Raw genomic sequence first — 19284 nt, 5'->3', positions numbered from 1 at the left:
GGATAAGCAGTCACATGAAGCTGGCTATCAGCTGGCTAACTTAGGGTTTCCTCTCTGTGTTCATATCAAAGAGGTGGCGTTGGCAGAATCTGACCAATTACAAAGATGGATAAGTGACAGCAGAGTGGCTGATTTTACACAAGAAGATCAAACTGTAGTATTAGAAAACTATGAAGCAGTTACACACACAATACAAACTGAAAGTAAAACGGATTCTGCAGACAAAGCAGCAGTAGGACTGCGTGTATGCTTCAAGTGTTTTTGTTAGTAAGACTGGAAAACACCTACTGTTTTTAATAATATAGCAAGTTGAAGCTAGGAAAGAAAGCTGGCCAAAAATGCAGACGGTGTAAGTTAACAGATGCATCAATATCACAATTCTGTTTAAAGATCTGATAGCTGATAGGTGGTGATTTTATACCTGTTGATCTCTAATCTCAAATATAACCCACACTGGTCTGCAGCATGAGTTACCATGGCGATGTCCAAACTGCAAGAAGTGAATAAAGGTTAACCCTGAAGTTACTGGGCTTAGTTCAAATCCACTGATGTAAAGCTGCTTTTATATACTATAGGGATACTTTTAAGTAACTGCCGAGCTTCCTCAAATAATAAGATTTAATTCAGTCTGAACTTCAAACAAATTGAGAACGAAAAACATGAATCATTACTTATAACAGTTGCTTTTACATGTGTATTATTTCCTTTAAAAACGCACTACCTCTACTGTTGTCATTTTTTGCAGCTTTTTTCCTCTTTTTTGTACTTCCTGGATAGATAGGGCAATAATATGCTAGTCAGTGTGGATATTCTGAATAAATATAGTTGCTTTTTTACTCGATGCCTGAAGAGTTTCATTTTGCACCTCTAGAGTGCAGTGTTGTGCCCCCCCCCCAGCACTTATAATGTCTTAAGGCCTGGTCACACTGAATCACTGTGGGTGGGGGGACTCTCAAGGAAACTGGGGGAAATTCCTCACATTGTTCCTCTTTCCACCCTACCCACACTTAAGTATTGCTTAAGAGTTTGTAGTTTGTTTTTTCTTTGATTTTACCGAAAGCTCTGGAAAGTCAGACTGTATTAAAAAAGAGACTTGACTCAAAGTGTTAAAAAAGACACTAAAATTCAAAATAGTAAAAATAAAAAACAAACCCTTAGAGGTATAGTCATGTTTACCAGCAGACCAAGCGCATGCGTAACATGTGCACGATGGCCGTTGATAGCGGTTTTTAATACCAGTAGTTTTGGCGACTTGGTGAGGAATGCTGTTGTTGTACTTCCCCATGAAAGTGGTGCTTCCTCCCAGACTATTGTTCTTGGGCAATCAATGAAATGACATCAGTGTGTGTGTGTGGCCACTGAGGGGAATGAATGGGAGGAGATAAGAGGCGGTGGGAGGTAGCTTCTATATTCCACAACACAATTTAAATCCCTCACTTCCGTTTTGTTGTAATAGTCTTTCTCATACCAGCCAGTGTACGTTCCATCTGGGAGGGGATACTTTAAATTTTGTTCCTTTTGTGATAGCAGACTGCTGAGCGACTGCGCCCACCTCGTAAAAACACCTGTATGAGAGGAGGAATTTTGTGTGCGCCTGCGTCTTTACGGTAGCCGTTGATCCCGCCCTCTCTTTTGATAGAAAACTCGGTGATGTCGCTCGGTCTTTAACGAGCTTGACCCAGAACCCGGAGAAGGAGGGGGAAAAAAGAGGGCAGAAAACAGTAAAAAAAAAAAACAAAACAAAAAAAAAACGACCGTCTGGAAGGGGCAGGCTTTTCAAGAGCAGGTGAGTAAATTCGTAAATGTTACCATATGGCTGCGTGTGCTGGGGGTCGCGTTTTTCCCCCCCTCCATCAAATTATGGGTGCACTGCAGCGCTGGCAAGGAGTGGTCACAGCATCGACTCTCCACGGCTAGCTAACGATGCTAACGTAAAGTTCAAATCGAGACCCTCTATTGCTCGCCGTGCAGGACTCAAACAAGCCTTTGGTGCCAGGAGATAAAACAAAGAAAGCCGTCAGACCTGACTGTGAAGGACGCTTTAACCGAATATTCCCGTGCCTAATCTGTTTTTGCTACCCTAACGCTAGCCTGGCTATTTTTTGGCAGCGATCTGGGACGGCTATGTGGGTTATTGTGATGCTAACGCTGCAAGACAGCCAAACGAGGTCATGCGGGTGCTGAGCGAGCATTCACGCCAACTTGGGCTGATTTGATCTCCGGCGTTGTCATTTATTTGTGTAGTAGCGCTAGCGCAACTACAGAGTAAGTCAAATGCGTGGTCTTTGTTCGCCTTTTATTTATGTCTCTGTGTGCCAGCTCACCGCGTCGCTCCTGCCCCACGCTGCTATCTTAACGCTAGCAAATCAATTCCCGACATTGCGTGGGATTTCAGAAGGGGTGCTAGCAGTTAGCTGATCTTGCAGGTGATAGGTTTTGGGGTGTTCAAGCAGATATGGCAGTGTGATGCTCGAGCGTTTTTTCTTTTTTGCCTGTCTGCACTTAACTGTGGTTTGACCTACTTATCGTTGCAGCTGATGCCTCCTTTCTGCGGGTAGCATCCATATTTTTCAGCTGGAGAAGGGAGCAGATTGCACAGGCTTGACGGTAATTACGATTAGGAGCTCTCCCGTGTCCCCGAGCATAATTGGAAACCTGTTTGGTTAGACGTGTATGTATATGTTGCAGAACTCTCTGAGGTTAATGGTCTTCCATTTGCAGCCTGCCACACATCCTGGGATTATTAGCTTGTCAGCCTGTGAACCTGTTGTGTGAGTCCTGTGTGGACTTGTTTTTGTTAGGAAAGTGCCTGGGTGGGGATAACTGTCAGCCTGTTTGTGTGCCTGAACTCACAAACACTGGTTTCATTAAGGCACAAATGCACACAATGTGTTTTACACGGGCTTCCTGTACCTATCACTTTACCTGTAGCTGACTCATGTGCTCCAGGTGCCACCACTAATAAGTCTGTCTGCAAGTCCTTGTTTGATTGTTGATGCGTGCTGCCGACACAGACTACAATTGTGTCTGCTCTCTTGAGGTGTACAGGTTAATCCCCGAAGGGCCTTGTGTGTGTGTGTGTGTGTGTGTGTGTGTGTGTGTGTGTCCCCATCTACGTTCGTGCATGTTAACTGTGTGTGTGCGTTAGGATGTAAGTGGATTAGGAGGCTAAAGCTTCAATCCCATTACAAGCCATGCTCAGCTTAAACTACCACCAGTGGCATCAAACTGACTTGAGAGCAAATTGCAGTTAGTTACTTTGAGATGTGTGAACAGATGTGCATTTCAGCAGTGAATATCTTGTTTCAGTGGGAGCTGGTGCAGGTGCCTCTGTTACTGACTAGATTTTAATTAAGTGGACAGAGGCTATATTGTTGCTTACATGTGAGTATGATCAGATATCCCCTGACAGGAGTGAGTGAGTCACGTTGACTGATGGGTGCAGAATCAGATGGAGCTGTCTGACTCGTGGTGTGTCAGTGTTCGATCAGATGTTGTAGTTGACCTCAAGGCACGGTACTTGACATGTTGAACCTCTTTTACTTCTCCTTGTCATGGTCGACTTGGAACAGTGTGGCTCTTTTAAAGAACAAAATAGGAAAACTTGTTTTTGTAGTTACATAGACTTTTTAAAAATGTGTATAAGTCCATGTTGTGACTCTGTACCTGAAGTCCACATGTAGGGTTGCTCCATTTGTTTCCTCTGGCACTTTACGTTTTGTCTTAGGTTGGTCTTTCTGGGCATATGTTTTTGACAGATATATGTGTGTGTGTATGTGTGTATGTACGTATGTATGTGTATATATGTCAGACCACAATGTCTGAAACCCAAGAGAAGATGGTGATCTGATTCAGTGGTTAGACCACTCTGCTTCTTGAATCAACAGCCCAAAAATAGACTGATTTTAGATGGAGCCTGCAAACAGTCACCGCGAACATTTAATTTGGTCGCATCAGACATGAACTAGTCTTTTAACCAGTCTGAAGTGCTCAGTTATAAAGTTACAACGTCTGCTTACTCAGATTTTGGTTAGTGGATTTATTAAACTTTTAAAAAGCAGAAACTTTGAGTTTTCAGGTAGTTGCAGGCGTACTTTTGGGACCAAATAAAGGAAAATGCGCTAAAAAGCAAAACAATAATTTTCTTGTTTTAGTATTATTTAAAAGCATAACTGTGATTAAAGTGAATGACTTTGTACTTGTAATCTCTAGGAGATTCGAGTGAAAGTAATGTTTGATGTACCTCATGTGAGAACAGAGCATGTAACCGTCCAAAGTTTACAATATGTGGACACGCCACGTGTTTGCTGCCCTGTGCACGATCTGGCCTTACACCTAATGACACCTAACTCATAAGATCATTTCCAGTAGCTGGAGCAGCCGTGATGCTGAGTTTCTCACTTTCTTTCTCACATTTAGCATTAGAAAAGGGAACTCATGATAATGTCAGTGTGTCAGAGTTTTTCTGATGTTATCCCAGATTTTATATTAAAAAAGAAAATGCTCTACTAACTTCTTATTTTAAAATAAATTGCGATGACTTAGCTATGCAGGTTCATAAAAATTGGTTCCCAAAGTTCACAAAAGCAGAACAGAAACCAGTAAATGGAGAACAATATTGGCAGGGTGGGAAGTGCCTTGTGGTCGTGTGATCAACATATTGACCATGGGGGATTTTCGCCGCAGCAAAACACTCTGTTGATGGAAGAAGACAACCATCAGCTGGTGGTTTATGAAAGTGTACCTTAGGTAGGTTTTCAAGGTTTGTGTACAACTGGTTCTATTGGGGTAGAGGATTTATAGTGAGCCAAAGACGCCATTGCGGACCTCTCCTCAGCTCTGATGTCGAATTCATAACATCCTGTTTCTCAGGAAGTGGCTATGAGGGGAAAGGGGAGCGGCAGTGGGACGACATTGATTGTTTTCATTGTTCAGCGAAACTCTGCGCTGACTTTCAAGGCCAAAACTAACAGCTGTGAGAGAGAGAGTCGGATGGAGGACAGAAGCCATGCGCATGTAAAGAGTGACATTATAAACACAGATGCGTGCACAGTCAAATGTGTCCTATGATCTTTTTCTTGCTCCCAAACCCTTTTCACACTTGCGCCTGTGCTCTCAGTTGCACAAACTTCTCATTGTTCCTCCAGCCTCCCAGGCTGACAGCTGCAAATTCCCTCCTGGCTGTGGTTAAACCACAATAACACACTTGCTCACACACAGTGTGTGTGTGTGTGTGTGTGTGTGTGTGTGTGTGTGTGTGTGTGTGTATATATATATATATATATATATACACACACACTCTCGCCTGCCAAGAAATATCCATCATGGTTTATAATTAATCTTGTGCAAATGGCATTAGTGCTCATTAGTTCAATAAGATGGCCTACAGACAGGTAATGATAATATTAATGATTTTAACAAGCCAAGAATTGAGACTATGCGAGTTTATCACAAAGCTATGTAAACAGAGCAGCTTTAGAGACTTGATTAGTTTATTTTGCTGTGTTTGGGTCACAATGACCAGTAAACCTGCCTTGAAGTGCCACAAAAGCACAGTAAACTCTGATCTCTGAGTGATTATTAGCTAGTGTCCTCCTTAGCCTGTTCCACACTGGATGAGTGGGTGGGCTGCTGTGCTGAATTGGCAGGAGACAATGCTAGGAATGCAAGATTAGCTTTTATCTTTGATTCAGCACTCCTTTCCTTATCGCCCCCAACCCCCCCAAGCTTCACCCTCTCATTCCCTCATCTTTCCTACAAGTCCATCTGTTTTATTTGTTTCCAGCTCTTAAAAGTCTGTTCATCTCAATCTCTAAAGGATGAAATCAACCCTGTCTGGTCTGTGACCATATAAAGGCATGTGGGTAACACGACAGCAGTTTGTGATTTGCTCAGGTAGGAGGTTATGACTCTCTGTGAGTCAATGAGGTGACATCATATCACTTCCTGGCAGCCAGCCTTATCCCACATGCAAATGCTGGTTTTGGTTCTCGTGGATTCCTTTGTCTTAGGAAACACTTAAGCCACGCCTGGTTTCCTCATCAGGTCATCCCACTTTCCCTCCCTCTTTTCCCATACTGAACACACCCCATTCTGGGATTTTATTTTATGTTTTTCTTTTTTTAAATGTCGTGTGCTTTGTTAGTCATTATTTTGAAATTCGTACAGGAACAGACAGGCACTGCAGCTGTCAGTTTACTAGGTAAAATGAAACTGAGAAAATGATCTTACTGTGTGGTAATAGTGTGTGGTAATAGTTTTGTTTTTAATTATTTTCTTTATAAGCTCATGCTGGGTCATGAAAGTCAAACGACGAGTCATTCATCATCACATCTTGAGCCCCAATGCTTGCTTTGTGCTTTGCTCTACACCTGTTATCTGAAGTGTAAATGCAGGGCCCTGTTTCTTGTTCAAACTTTCAGCTGCGTTGGTGCATGTGCGCCAGACAGTGTGACTGAAATTTAGTCACCCCCCCCCACCTCGTCCAACCGGTCATGCAGGTGTGTAGCAATAGCGGGTTTATTCACCTCATGAAGAGCTGGGCCGCTGCAGAACAGGGTGTATCACCAGATAAGAGGATCTGAGTCTCCACTATCCAGTTGCTTGCCTCTGGTATAACAATGTCTCTTTTTAAGGTACAATAACAAAGGATATAGAGGGAGGGGATATAAGGCAGTTAGGAGATTTGGGAATTAATGCTCGGAGCTACAGGTAGGGTGAAAACTGATTAGAGAGAAAAGCTTGGATTAAAAAAAGGGCAAAAAGAAGAGGTAGTAAGAAGAACATATGTTAGAATCTCTAAAACCTGCTTTTGCTTAAGCTCTTTATGCTGAAAATCGATGTTATCCAACCTAGAAATAGGTGCAGGTTGTTCAACTTCCCCAGCTAGCCTCCATATTCTGGCCAAATGTTGAGTAAATACAGGGTGTGTCCAAAGGCTGAAACTACTGTATATCTGTCTCCCTGCTGTGCCTTCCTCCTCACAGAGCAAGCAAACAACCCCCGTTGACACGCTTGTACGGTATTCTCACTGTGTTGCTGATTTTCAAGCCGATGCGTCTTCTCTAAAACACTTCTCGCCCTCTTTCCTCCACCTCTCCTTTCTTTCTCTGCAGTCCATTTCTACCTGCTTCTGGGGCTCGGTGGTTGGGTCACTTTCCACACATGAACAACTAAAGCGCCACTTCTGAACTTGGTGTGATCTCTCACCTCTTCTACCAAAACCTTGCCCACAGGTTAAGGTGTGTATTTTGGATTTTCTGTGAACCCAGTTTAAAGGCAGATGGTGCATTTTTAGTGGTCAACCCATAAGGAGAAGTGTGCAGTTCTCTTTTGGGTTAAAGGTTGTAAGTTGTGGTGTTAAGCTTCCTGTTTCAGTAAAAAAAAGCTTCATTCTCTAAGGGTAAAGGTTGTTTATATAAAGGATTTTCTATTTATCACCAGAAATTATTCTACTTGAATGTGGGGGGGAGTGACTTATCCAAGGACAGCATTTAGCTTTTCTCTGCTCTTATCTGAAACTTTATCCATGAAATGTCTTGTGATACAAAGATACTAATACATGTTTTAAAAACTTTTCTTGGCGTCTTATTTCTTGTGTGGTATCGGACAGTGTCAAAATTTAGAGGATATCTTTGTTTATTTAATGATGGTGTATTAAACTGCATGCAGTCATTGACGTAATGTTGTGATAAAATACTACATATCCACGTTTTATGATTTAACAAACTTTTAAGTGCTATAAACCTCTGCTACCACTTCCTCTCTGCTGCAGTTTACCAGTGAAGTTGGGATTTCAGGGTTTTTTCTTTTTCTTGTTTTAATCCTTTGAACACGGTAAATTTTCCCACGCAGAATTTAAATTGGTTGGCCATGCAAATATATTTATTTTAGCCAAAAAAGACATTTATTTTTTAAAATCAGTTTTCCTCAATTCATCTTTTTTTTTTTTTTTTTCCTTCCTTGTATTTTGCAAAAGTTCTCTGTTACAAAGTTTTCTGCCTGCAGGCTGACCAGTCGCTGGTACTGGTTTTCTAAGCAGTCTCTCATTCAGTTGAGCCCCATAGGATGTGACTGACAAGGAAAATGAATCAACTGCTCTGTCTTGTATTTGTCACAAAGTGCTCGGAAATGCGACAGAGTGCAAGAGGAACACCTAATTTTATTTATTTATTTTTTTGTCTGTGTGTGTAGAATCCTTGTCTGTTGCTGTTGATGACGTGTGAATATGTGGGAAATATTGCTCATAGTTGTGACATTTGGGGGGGGGGAGATGAATGAAATGGACATGACAGGAAGTCTCTTCCTGTAAAATTCTAGTGTATTGGGAAAGTTCTCTGGTTGACGTTCAGTTGGAGGCGTGTCTTTACGCTAACCATTGTAATTTCATCACTGAAGCCAAATCATGAAGAGAACTCTTGTGAAATCCCGTAGCTCTCTAAAAAACCTCTGTCTTAGTTACCAAGCAAGATCTGAGGATAACCACCTCCCCATTCAAATCATGCATCAGCTGGATCTCGCTGTACTCTGTTTGGAGAGTGTGTTTTTGTTATACACCCTCTCCCACTGCTGTAGCCTGTTTTAGGGCTGTATGCATGTGTGTAACGCCCCCTTCTCTCCCCTTGGGGCTGTGTAGTGTGTATGGAGCAGTGCGAGAGCGCAGCGGCTCTGCTGGAGTCGGTCAGGGAGCAGGAGGTGCAGTTTGAACAGCTGACCAGGGCGCTGGAGGAGGAGAGGAGGAGAGTGGGCCTCCCCGCCACTAGCCCCTCAACCTTGGGTCGTCCCCTCCCTCACACACAGGTAACTCCCCAAAGAACCCAAATATTCCCATCTTGAGTCATTTCAACACCTCTACGTCTTTGATTGTATGGATCATTATTCCCTCCATCCAACCCTTGGCGTGAGTTCATGCATCGTTTGTCTCTTGACATTCATCCGTCCATCACTCATCCCCTATCTCCTTGGTCCCACCTCCTCCCATCCAGTGCTCAGCAAGGGCGTTTCTGTGCGTCATTCTTGTAACTTTTTTTTTTTTTTTTTTAGATCTTTCTTTATGGACTCTGATAACATATGTCTGACTCATTAACTCTCATCTGCAAATTTATCATTACATGCCTTCAAAACCTATCAGCATGCCTACAGTGTCACTCACCAGACGCACTCTGACTCGCATTCATTTTTCATTCTCCCCTGCTGTGGAATTTCAGTAATTTTCTTATCCCTTCACAGCATTGTGCATGTGTTGCATAGTCCTCTAAACAAGTTTTCTTCTCCAAGTTTTTGTTTTGTTTTTTAAGATCAGATTCTTTTCTTTTGTGATCATGTCGCATCCTCATTTGTTTTAAACTCTACTAGATGAATGGCTGTTTAAAAGTCGATATTCATTTCTGCTGTATGCATCAGTCTTAACTGTTTGTGTGTTGGTGCTGCATGTTGTATCTATTAGACTTGCAAATTTGTGTGTTGTACGTTAGAAATTGTTATGGCTGCTCCACAGAGCTTCCAGGTTTGGCAGGAAGCTGACAGGTTGGCTTAGGATGGCTTTTCAAAATGACAGTGGATACATTTTGACCATTTGGCCATTAACTGACACATTTTAGCTCTGATGCTGTCAATATGTCATTATATCTGACAACTGAGAGCACTTATTTTGTTGTCATTTAGCAGATTTGCTAAATGACAATAATGGATTTTGTGCAGATGTTATAAGACGTTACATTTTCTTTTTCAAATAAATTAAAAAAAGAGGGACTATTATAAGTAGGTATTTTCTTACATTTATTTAAAGCTTTTTAGAGGTTTAGCTGTGACTCCCACTTGTTTTGTTTTCCAGACTAATAATTTATGTGGTCCCACTGTTATCATGTGCCATTTTTCTTTACCATAGCGCTTATTTGAGCAGTTAGAAAATAATGGACCTGTTTTTGTTTGTTTGATCAAGTCACACTTTTACAGTAGAGGAGAAATGTTGGCACACTTTTGTAAGCAGTTCTTAAATGTTTTCCTTCCTTTTTCAGGGCGTGCTGACATTGATTAGATCTCATGTTTTGTCTTATGAAAATCCTTGAAAGCCTGAAGGCTACAAAAACTTTGTAATAGCTGTCAATGCTTTATGATAAAGGCACACAGTATCTGTTCTGCGATTATGGGTTCAAATGCATACCAGAGTTGTTTGTAAATCAGATGGTATTAAAGGAAGGACCAGCTCTAGAGGAAGTTTGTGCTTCCTTTACGGTGTATGCACAGTCTGCTCTTCCAATCTTCATATCGCTTTTTTAAAAAAACAAAAACACAGCCCTGCTTCCTTGTGGGCACACAATAAACCGCAGTAGCATTGCAACAAAGTGGAAGAAATTGTAAAAGGTCTTTAAATATTTTTCTGGTCGGCAGTAACAGTAATACTGAAACTGAGTGTCGAAACGCTAAACAGCTGCTGATAAACGCTTCCAAAATAGCTCAGTTGTGCTGCGCTTGCATGTGATTGCCACTAACCGAGGTAGTTGCATTGCTAGAGTGTTACTGTGGTTTAGAAAGAAAGTGTCCCAAGTCGTACACTGTGACAGCCTTTGATTATATAAGAGTTTAGTGCAGGAGGAAACGAGGTGTGAGGATGACTGGCTGCATTCCAAAATGTCCTCCTTCGTGTCTGGCAGTGATTCACAGACCATAAACATGCAGGGACGGTTTGGTCAGCACTGAATGTGCTTCAGCAGCAGTAATATCATCTGAGTGGTTAAAAGTAGACAGCACAGACTACTGGGAACTGTGCCTTTACCCTCAATCTTGTATATTGTTTCAGTGTAATAGTATATTTAATTTTTTTTTTTTTCCTGTGTATTTCACAGTCATGTTTTCCTCTTTTATCCCAGAACGGGCGTTTAGGGGATGCAGACATAGAACGACTGAAGCTGACAGACACATATATAAACGGCACACAGGTATGTGATTGTACAAAGTTAAGCACATTTAAAAAAAATAATGTTCTTTTATCTATGCTTAAATATTTACACGTGTGGTGTCTTTGCTATAGTACAGGATGGTGGACCCTGCACATGGCGCTCTAGATGAGAGCTACACGCCAGAGGATGAATCTCAGGAAGTGCATTCAGTCTTTTCCGAAGAAGGAACCACGCGGCGGATGGACAATGGGGTATGTTAATCTAGCGCATGCTTCATTTTCACCGATGATATCAGACGTTATAAAATTTTAATTTAGCCATGAACATTTTAAAACACTGGACTGATCTCACTATGCCACAGATGAAGAAACCGATATCGCGCACAGTCCTGCCTACTGAGTCATTGTCCATCGATGGGGGCTTGTCAGTGCCTGGTATGGGCGTCTACAGCGCCACATTGGACCGTCCTTACAGGCAGCCTGGTGGAATGGACTACCCCACTGCTACAGTACCCAGAAACTACCACTATGGTCCTGTGGGTGGTTACGATGACTATCGTGGAGGTCTGCCATCAGAGGCCTACGCTAGTCTGAGCAGGGGTTCACACATGGATGATCGCTACAGGTGATTGATGCTTCTAGACAGTGTCTTGACGTTTAATGGTGACTGCTTTGCGCTACATTCAAGCATACACGTCTTTACAAGCCACAGTGTAACGGAAGTTTCCATCATTGCATACAGGGGAATAACTTCCTGTTTTGCCTCATTAATTATTTAACTTTTTAGCCCTTGTTAATACTAATAGACATGTTTTTCCACACTCAATAATTCAAAGCTAAATATAATTCCCCCTTTTTTTTTAAGCATGCTTTTTTTGTAGTGCATATTCTAAATAATCATTCAGTCATGTGTGAAACTGACATGAGCAGAATTTATAGTTGACAGGCCTTGAACTTAACACCATAATAACATGATGGTAACATAGCCAGTCTATAAACATCTGTTCCGCATTTGTCCACAGACCATGAAGTGTCAGGCAGAAGCCGAGATGTGACATCAGATAACACGTGTCGATCTTTTCCACATTAGCAGCACCTATCCTGCTATCTCTGTCAATCTAACACTGTCTTTTCTTTGGAAAAGAAAGGATTAAGCTAACCCGACTCATCACTTTCATAACTGCCATCTTTACTCAGGCCAATGGATGGCTACAGGACTCTGGACTCTGGCTACCGGGCTCCGAGCCGCCAGCAGCTCGACCCGTACGCAGCACAGCCCCAGGTGGGTCGGGGAATGAGGGCCATGGGCTCTGCGATGGAGATGCGGTATGGGCACGGTCACTATGGTTTGGAGGATGATCAACGTAGCATGGGATATGATGAATATGGAATGGGGCCTCCACCTATGCACCCTGGAGGCTATGGTACCATGCCACGCCTGGGACCGGGGCCTGGGGGTATTGATAGACGAAGACTGAGGTAAAATAAAAACGTACTGTTCTGCACTAAGTCAATTCACAACATTACATAGTTTATTTGATAAATAAACACTCTTGATAAATGCTTCCATCCACTTTTACAGGAGCTGCGAGGACACTTTGGACAGTGACATAGGCAGCGTTGAGCCATACGCCTGGGCCGTCCCGATGACAATGGAGAGAGGAAGCATGGCTTCTCTGGACAGCACATTGAGAAAACCTCCTACTTCGTGGAGACAGCCAGAGCTTCCGGAGGTTATCGCCATGTTGAATTACCGCCTGGACCCTGTCAAGACCAACGCTGCTGCCTTCCTCCAGCACCTCACATTCAAAAATGACAAGGTAAAGCAAACTCTGCAATTGTGTTTCTGGTAGTTCTCTCTTTGTATGCTGAGTTGTAGTGTTTCTTCTGCTAATTTCTTTTTTTTAAAGGAAGTATCTAATTATGTTTGTAGGTTAAATCAGAGGTGCGCCGCCTAAAGGGCATCCCAGCTTTGGTGTCGATGCTGGACCATCCTAGTAAGGATGTGCATCACTCAGCCTGCGGGGCTCTGAAGAATATTTCATATGGACGAGACCAAGACAACAAAATCGCCATCAAGAACTGCGATGGCGTACCTGCTCTGGTTAGATTACTGAGGAAAACGCACAACCAGGATCTCACAGACACTATCACAGGTATCACTGTTATGTAAAATACTTGTTTTTTGTTTTTTGATATATGTGGCTCTTAAATGTTACTACTATTTGGAAGATTTGTGTGGTGGTTATATTTTCTTATTTTAAAGGCTCAACTGTCTCTTTATTTCATTCTAATATTCATTCTAAATTATCCCAGGCACCTTGTGGAACCTTTCATCCCACGATTCGGTTAAGATGGAGATTGTGGACCACGCCCTGCATGCCCTAGTTGACGAGGTGATTGTTCCACACTCAGGCTGGGAGAGAGGGAACAGCGGAGGAGGAGAAGAAAGCTGCAAACCACGCCATATGGAGTGGCAGACCGCCTTGACCAACACTGCTGGCTGCCTTAGGTATGCAAGAGATCAATGGATGCAAAGCAGAGGAAGTTGAAGAAGGAGAAAAGGAAGCTTATTTTAAGGAGAAAACATGCAATTATGTGCTTAACTTCTCTCCCTTTACTTCAGGAATGTGAGTTCAGAACGCAGCGAGGCCAGGCGAAAGCTGAGGGAATGCACGGGGCTGGTGGATTCACTTATGTACATGGTCCAGTCACAGATCAACTGCAAAGATGTGGACAATAAGGTTAAAAATTCACTTATAACTGTCCCTTTTTTCGCAAGACAGTTGTGCGATTTAAAAAAATAAATGAATAAATAAAAATTGGAGTTTGAGCCTTTTGTCCCCATTCACCCCTTCTTCCTATAGCTGGTGGAGAACTGCGTCTGCCTTCTGAGGAATCTGTCCTATCAGGTTCACCGTGAAATCCCCGGCTCTGAACAATACGCAGAGGCCATACCTGTCAACCAGGGCCCAGCTCCAGCCAGTAAGGGCGGCTGCTTTGGCTCTAGAAAAGGCAAAGGTTGGTGTTTTACAGCTACATTGTGTCAGATTTGTGGTTGAGTGAGTGGCAGTTACTGGTGGGGTTGAGCTTTTTGGTGGCAGAAGACCCTTTCCCTGTTTTTCACACTCTACTGTTTCCCCCCCCTTTCCTTTTCTCCCTCCTTATTTCTTCCCACCCTATTTCACTTCTTCCTCTCTGTGCTCTGTTTAGATGAGTGGTTTTCCAAAGGTAAGAGTTTGCGTTTGGTGTTCTCACGAACCTGCGAAGCTGTCCATCCCCCTCATCACATTATTTTACTAATGCATATTGAAACACCTGGAGAAATAACGTTGAATTTACACGCATTCCACAGGCATGATCACACATAGCATTGCATGCTGATGGTGCTTGTTCCACTGGTTGCATGTTGGACCAGATAACAAGACTGAGAATATGAAAATGGTTATTACCCCCCCCCCCCCCCCCCCCCCCCTCCCAACATCACTATATCTGTCTTATCTGCTGTTTCTTTTTTTTTCTGCAGGAAAGAAGGATGTAGATGATGGAAGTGCAGATATGGTTGATATTCCAAAGAGAACGACACCTGCCAGAGGTACTGTTTGTGTGTCTGCTTCTCTTTCAGATGATTTATAGTTGATCAGGGAGCTTGTGTTCATATAAAAGCATACAACTCTCTCTCTCTGCCAACTTTAGGTTATGAGCTTTTGTTCCAGCCTGAAGTGGTTCGTGTTTACACGTCACTGCTCAAAGAGAGCCAGAACCCATCAGTGCTCGAGGCTGCTGCCGGCGCCATCCAGAACCTGTGTGCTGGCCGGTGGACTGTTAGTATCATTTCTTATCAGTGATTCAGAGCTGGCTCTCTGCTATAAAAGGCTAATGTTTAATTTTGAACTTTAAAAGTGCATGAACCCTGAATAGTTGGGTCTGTCTTTGTTTTTATGTTATTAGATGACAACTAAAGTTGATCTGTTCTTTGTGCTTTTCATACAGTATGGTCGGTATATCAGGGCAAAGGTGCGTCATGAGCAGGGACTCCCCATGATGGCAGAACTGCTGGCTCATGGCAATGATCGTGTGGTTCGTGCAATGTCTGGAGCTTTGAGGAATCTTGCCATTGACAACCGAAACTGTGAACTGCTAGGTAAGATTGTTTCTTCTTAGCTGTTATCTATTATCTTAGCATCTGTGTCATTTTTTTTTTCTAAACATTCATTGCACTTGGGTTAAGAGTAAGAGTTTCTCTTGCAGGTTTGCATGCAGTGCCTCACCTTGTGGCCAACCTGCCTGGAGCCCAGAATCAGTCTGGGCGTAATCTATCCGAGGAGACAGTTGTGTCTGTACTGAGCACGCTCAGTGAGGTGCTAGGCAACAGATTGGAGCCAGCAAAGGTCCTTCGAGAGAAACGAGGCATCGAGAGCCTGGTGCTAATCAACAAAGATGGGTAAGTGTTCTCTGAGTGTAGAAAAGGTGCTTTGCGTATGTGTGTGTTTTTTTTTTTTTTTTTTGTTTTTTTTTTTGTGTATAAAAGCAGCTGTTTTCTAACCGGTGTAAACCGTGTGTGTTATATAACAAAACTCATCAGAGATGATAACAGCTCAAACCCTTATCTCTGGTTATCTTTCAGCAAGCGCTCTGATCGCGAAGTGCGGGGGGCGAGCCAGGTCCTGCAGCTCGTCTGGGCTCACAAGGAACTGCGCCGACCTCTTGAGAAAGACGGCTGGAAGAAAACTGACTTCATGGTTAACATTAACCCAGGCACCACTACCACTAACGGCCCGAGCACTCGAGCTAACGGCACCTATGAAGACAGCACTACACCCCTCCTGGACAGAGGTGAGCAGAGAAAGTATTTACATTAAATTTTGCAGGAGGGTTATTTATGAAGAGTTTTACAGCTTAACTCATGAATTGTTTTTCTTTGTGTCAGGGGAAAAGAGGGACATGATTCCCCTGAATGACATTGGCCCTGGTTAGTAGATTTCTTTTAGATTTCTTTTGTTTTTGGGGGTTTTTGTTCTGCCTCAAGATTAAATCTTTAGCAAATTTTAACCTGTTTTCATCTTCCTTCAGAGGCCTACTCTACACTGGACCAGAAAGAAAGGAGACACACTCTGGATGAGACCACAGACACTTTACCGGTACTTAAAGTCACTATTAACATGTTGGATTGCTGGCTTAATGACACTAATCCCTAACCTCCTGCACAGCTCTGAATATTTCCTGATTGTAACCTTTTAAAACCTCACAATTACTGACACATCTTTTCTCACACTCATTTCCTGTCCGCCTTCTCTCTGTCTTTCTCGGCTCCTCTCTCAGCGAGGGGTGTATGGGGGCAGAAAGGGCTCCCTGCCTCTATTGGACTCCTACGATGGTTAGCCCTCCCCCATCCCCTCTACCCCCCTCTGCATGTAACAGCATGGTATGTCCAACTGACCTCTATTCCTGCATGAACTTTATGAACTCCTTTTTGTCTCTAATAACTGAAAACCTGAGTGAAACCTGGTCCAAGTCTGATTGTGAACTAAAACAGGCAGAGGTGTCGTTGTACTGATGCTTAAATATGAGATACCCTGATGTGTTGTGTATTCATGCTGGTATAGTATGCTGCTAGGTGTTCCTTGTGCATTGTCCTCTGTCATTGTAAATCCGAACCCCGGGCTGATCATTAAATAACAACATTTAGATCCTCAGAATAATAACTGTTTATGCATTAGTGTTGTCACAATACCACAGTTTTAAAAGTTACTTACAGTCCTTTTAATACAAAACCAAAGTTCTGTGTCAGTTTTCTACCCGGTTGCTGTACATGATCTCATGGGACTGTTTGGTACAAATGGCATGAAACTTCAGGCCCATTTTGTGCCTTATGCATGCATTTATTTTGTTAAATGCCATACAAAAAAGTTACTGGTCACATTTGTTGTTCTTGGCAAGAAATGGCACATGAAAATCAAAACAATTCTGATGAAATTGATGCTTCCCAAAGCAGTTTTGCTGTGACAGCTACTCTAATCTTAGTCCCCCTCAAAGTCCTTTACAATCAGCTGCTGGAGTGGATTTAAGAATGTCGGGAAGTGTTAATGCTTTTGTCATGTTGTGAAATATTTGTCTGGTTTTTCGGAGATCCACTGTTGTGGGTTGTTATTTGTGTGTGAGAGCACACTCTTGTGGTTGTGTCGGCTACTACAATAACAGACACCCAAGAATAGAAATGGGTTTCATTGATTCCTTTGAGTTTGTGAGGAAAGTAGTGGCAAAAAGTGCTATTTCTTAACAGCTTTGTTTGGATTACTTTGTAAAATGTTCCTGACTGCATGACCAGAACGGTGAGGGTTTTAAATAAACATGTTTGGCAGTTAAGACACGTAACAAATCACACACAGAGCAGCCCGGTCACTTAGAGTCGTTAATGGATGATTGACTTCAGCACAGACTTCAGTTTATTATGGAATAGTTCTATGTGCAGGGCAGCAGGCCAGGAACTAGAATCTAATTTAACTAAACTAAAGCAGTAATGTGATTATAGTAGCCTCCTGTTGAAAGGTCGTTTACTGTGACAACACTAGTGTGTAGATTGCCATACTTATACCACACAAGTCTTTGTGTTGCCTCCTTGTTTGATGTCTAAATCAGCCACATATCTTTTGTACTTGTGTTTTTTTTTTTTTGTTTTTTGTTTTTTTTGTTTTAATCATTGTGTTTTTGTCTCTTCCTCCAGAAAAACTGATAGTTTGCATCACCCAGACTGGGCCGTCCCTGCCCTACCACTGCTACTGAGGAGAGAAGATCCAGACTCTCCCTCTCCTCACCCCTTCCTTTCCCCGTTTCTCTCTCTTATCACCACACAAATGGGATCAAAACATGGGGGCGGGGGGGTTGGCATCCAAAGAAAGTGGTTGTGTTGCAGGCAAAGACTTTCAAGCAACACACACGTGCAAATTCAGTTGTAGCAGCAGAAATGTATTCCGTTTATAACTTATAATTATTCTGTAAAGGCAATCACCTTTGTTGACAATCATTTGATTCTGGTGTTGTCCTCTGGCTTGCTTTTTTTTTTTTTTTTTTTTTTTTTTTTCCCCATGCTGTTAACTTTTTTTTTTTTCCTTTTTTTTTCCTCTTGGCAATTTTATTGTCATGTTACAGCCACCTGACATTGGCCCTGATAAGTTTGTATTTAGACATTTAAGTAGGGTATATACTGTATATAAAAAGAAAAGGGGGGTGACTGCAGTAGTTTTGGCTCATTAATTTAATTAATGGGAGGTTGGGACACACCGACAGCCCGCCCTGTAGATTGAGAATGTTTATATAGGAGTTATTTTCCTGTCTAGAGTTATTTTCTCTCAGTTGGGATGACAAGAAAGGGCAGGTGTGTGTATATTTATCATACAGTAAACCTGTGGGTGTGTGTGCACGTGGAAAATGAATATGGACCTTTTGAATGATTGTGTGTTGATCCAGATGACACCACATGTTTTTCCATCAGTTATGCTTTTTTTTTAAATTGTGTGCTCCTCTTCCTGTGATGAAGCTGTTCTTGTTTTGTTCCCTTTATGTCCCTCCCCACATGGAACATTTAGGAGAATTTCAGCTGCTTTATTTTGGATTTTCCTGTTTTGGTTTAGCCAACTAAACCAGCCAACACTTCAGACCTGGTACTGAGATGAAGCTGTGAACAAACACTACTAAGCCACTAAAATATTTCGACATACAGCTTCAGAAGGCCCTTAACCATTCCTGTACACCTGCCTGTTCATCTTTTCTTTTTCTTTTTTTTTTTCCTTCTGGACCAGCTGAAGTGACTTTTTGGAAGAAATTTAAATATAAAATTCTGTAGCTGTTTTTTATACATGCTTGTCTGTATTAAAACATTTGGGAGGCTTCTGTACTCAGAGGAGACTCGAGTTTTAACAGGTTGGGAGAGATACAGGTGTAATTTAAACTGGGAGGCTGGCAGAAGGCACATTTTGTTTTTTGGGTTTGTTTTTTTTGTATTTCTTTGTGCGTCTGTTTCTTTTTATTTTCTGGAGGTTTATATGTATGGGAGTGGTGGATGAGAGCATTATGCAATTTGTTCTACTTTATAATTCCACTTTTACATCAGAGTTGTTTTAAAGGCAAAAGAGACCAATCATCTTTTTGTTTTTGTTTTTTACTCTTCACACACATAGTATATTTGTACTGTTGCCTATCCATGTAAAATTATGATGTACCATTCATTACCTGCCTTGGCTCTGAGAAGTTGCTTTCGTTTTTTCTTTTTTCAGTGACGTATGTAACTGGTTGTTTTTTATAAATAAAGATCTTTTCCTAGACAAGCTTTGGTAACGTGTGCTTGATGTGGCTGTGTGCTGATGTGAGGAAGGACTCCTGTATCGTGT

At 42.2% G+C, this 19284-nt stretch overlaps 1 protein-coding gene across 8 annotated transcripts; it reads left to right on the top strand.

The window, feature by feature from the left end:
* The first annotated feature begins 1472 nt into the window (after positions 1-1472).
* Positions 1473-17939, top strand: LOC146638901 (catenin delta-1-like). 8 transcript variants are annotated; one of them, XM_085362646.1, is made up of 21 exons: positions 1473-1786; positions 7116-7241; positions 8636-8799; positions 10869-10937; positions 11030-11149; positions 11260-11522; positions 12095-12376; positions 12480-12717; positions 12831-13053; positions 13214-13409; positions 13524-13641; positions 13765-13918; positions 14111-14128; positions 14424-14492; positions 14594-14721; positions 14891-15041; positions 15149-15341; positions 15525-15733; positions 15828-15869; positions 15971-16038; positions 17622-17939. In XM_085362646.1, the coding sequence occupies exons 3-21, from the start codon at positions 8641-8643 to the stop codon at positions 17628-17630; spliced, it is 2709 nt and encodes a 902-aa protein (XP_085218772.1). In that variant the 5' UTR covers positions 1473-1786; positions 7116-7241; positions 8636-8640; the 3' UTR covers positions 17631-17939. The 8 variants fall into 8 exon arrangements, with proteins under 8 accessions (XP_085218772.1, XP_085218787.1, XP_085218812.1 ...); XM_085362653.1 differs by lacking the exon at positions 1473-1786 and adding an exon at positions 6251-7016; XM_085362661.1 differs by lacking the exon at positions 7116-7241.
* Positions 17940-19284: the final 1345 nt, after the last annotated feature.

This window comes from Diplotaxodon limnothrissa, linkage group LG2, assembly GCF_057381915.1.
Source record: "Diplotaxodon limnothrissa isolate DT_005_m linkage group LG2, D_limnothrissa_male_GT1.1, whole genome shotgun sequence".
NCBI lineage: Eukaryota > Metazoa > Chordata > Actinopteri > Cichliformes > Cichlidae > Diplotaxodon > Diplotaxodon limnothrissa.
Note: the sequence above shows the minus strand (reverse complement) of the source record. Positions and strands in the feature narration are given on the sequence as shown.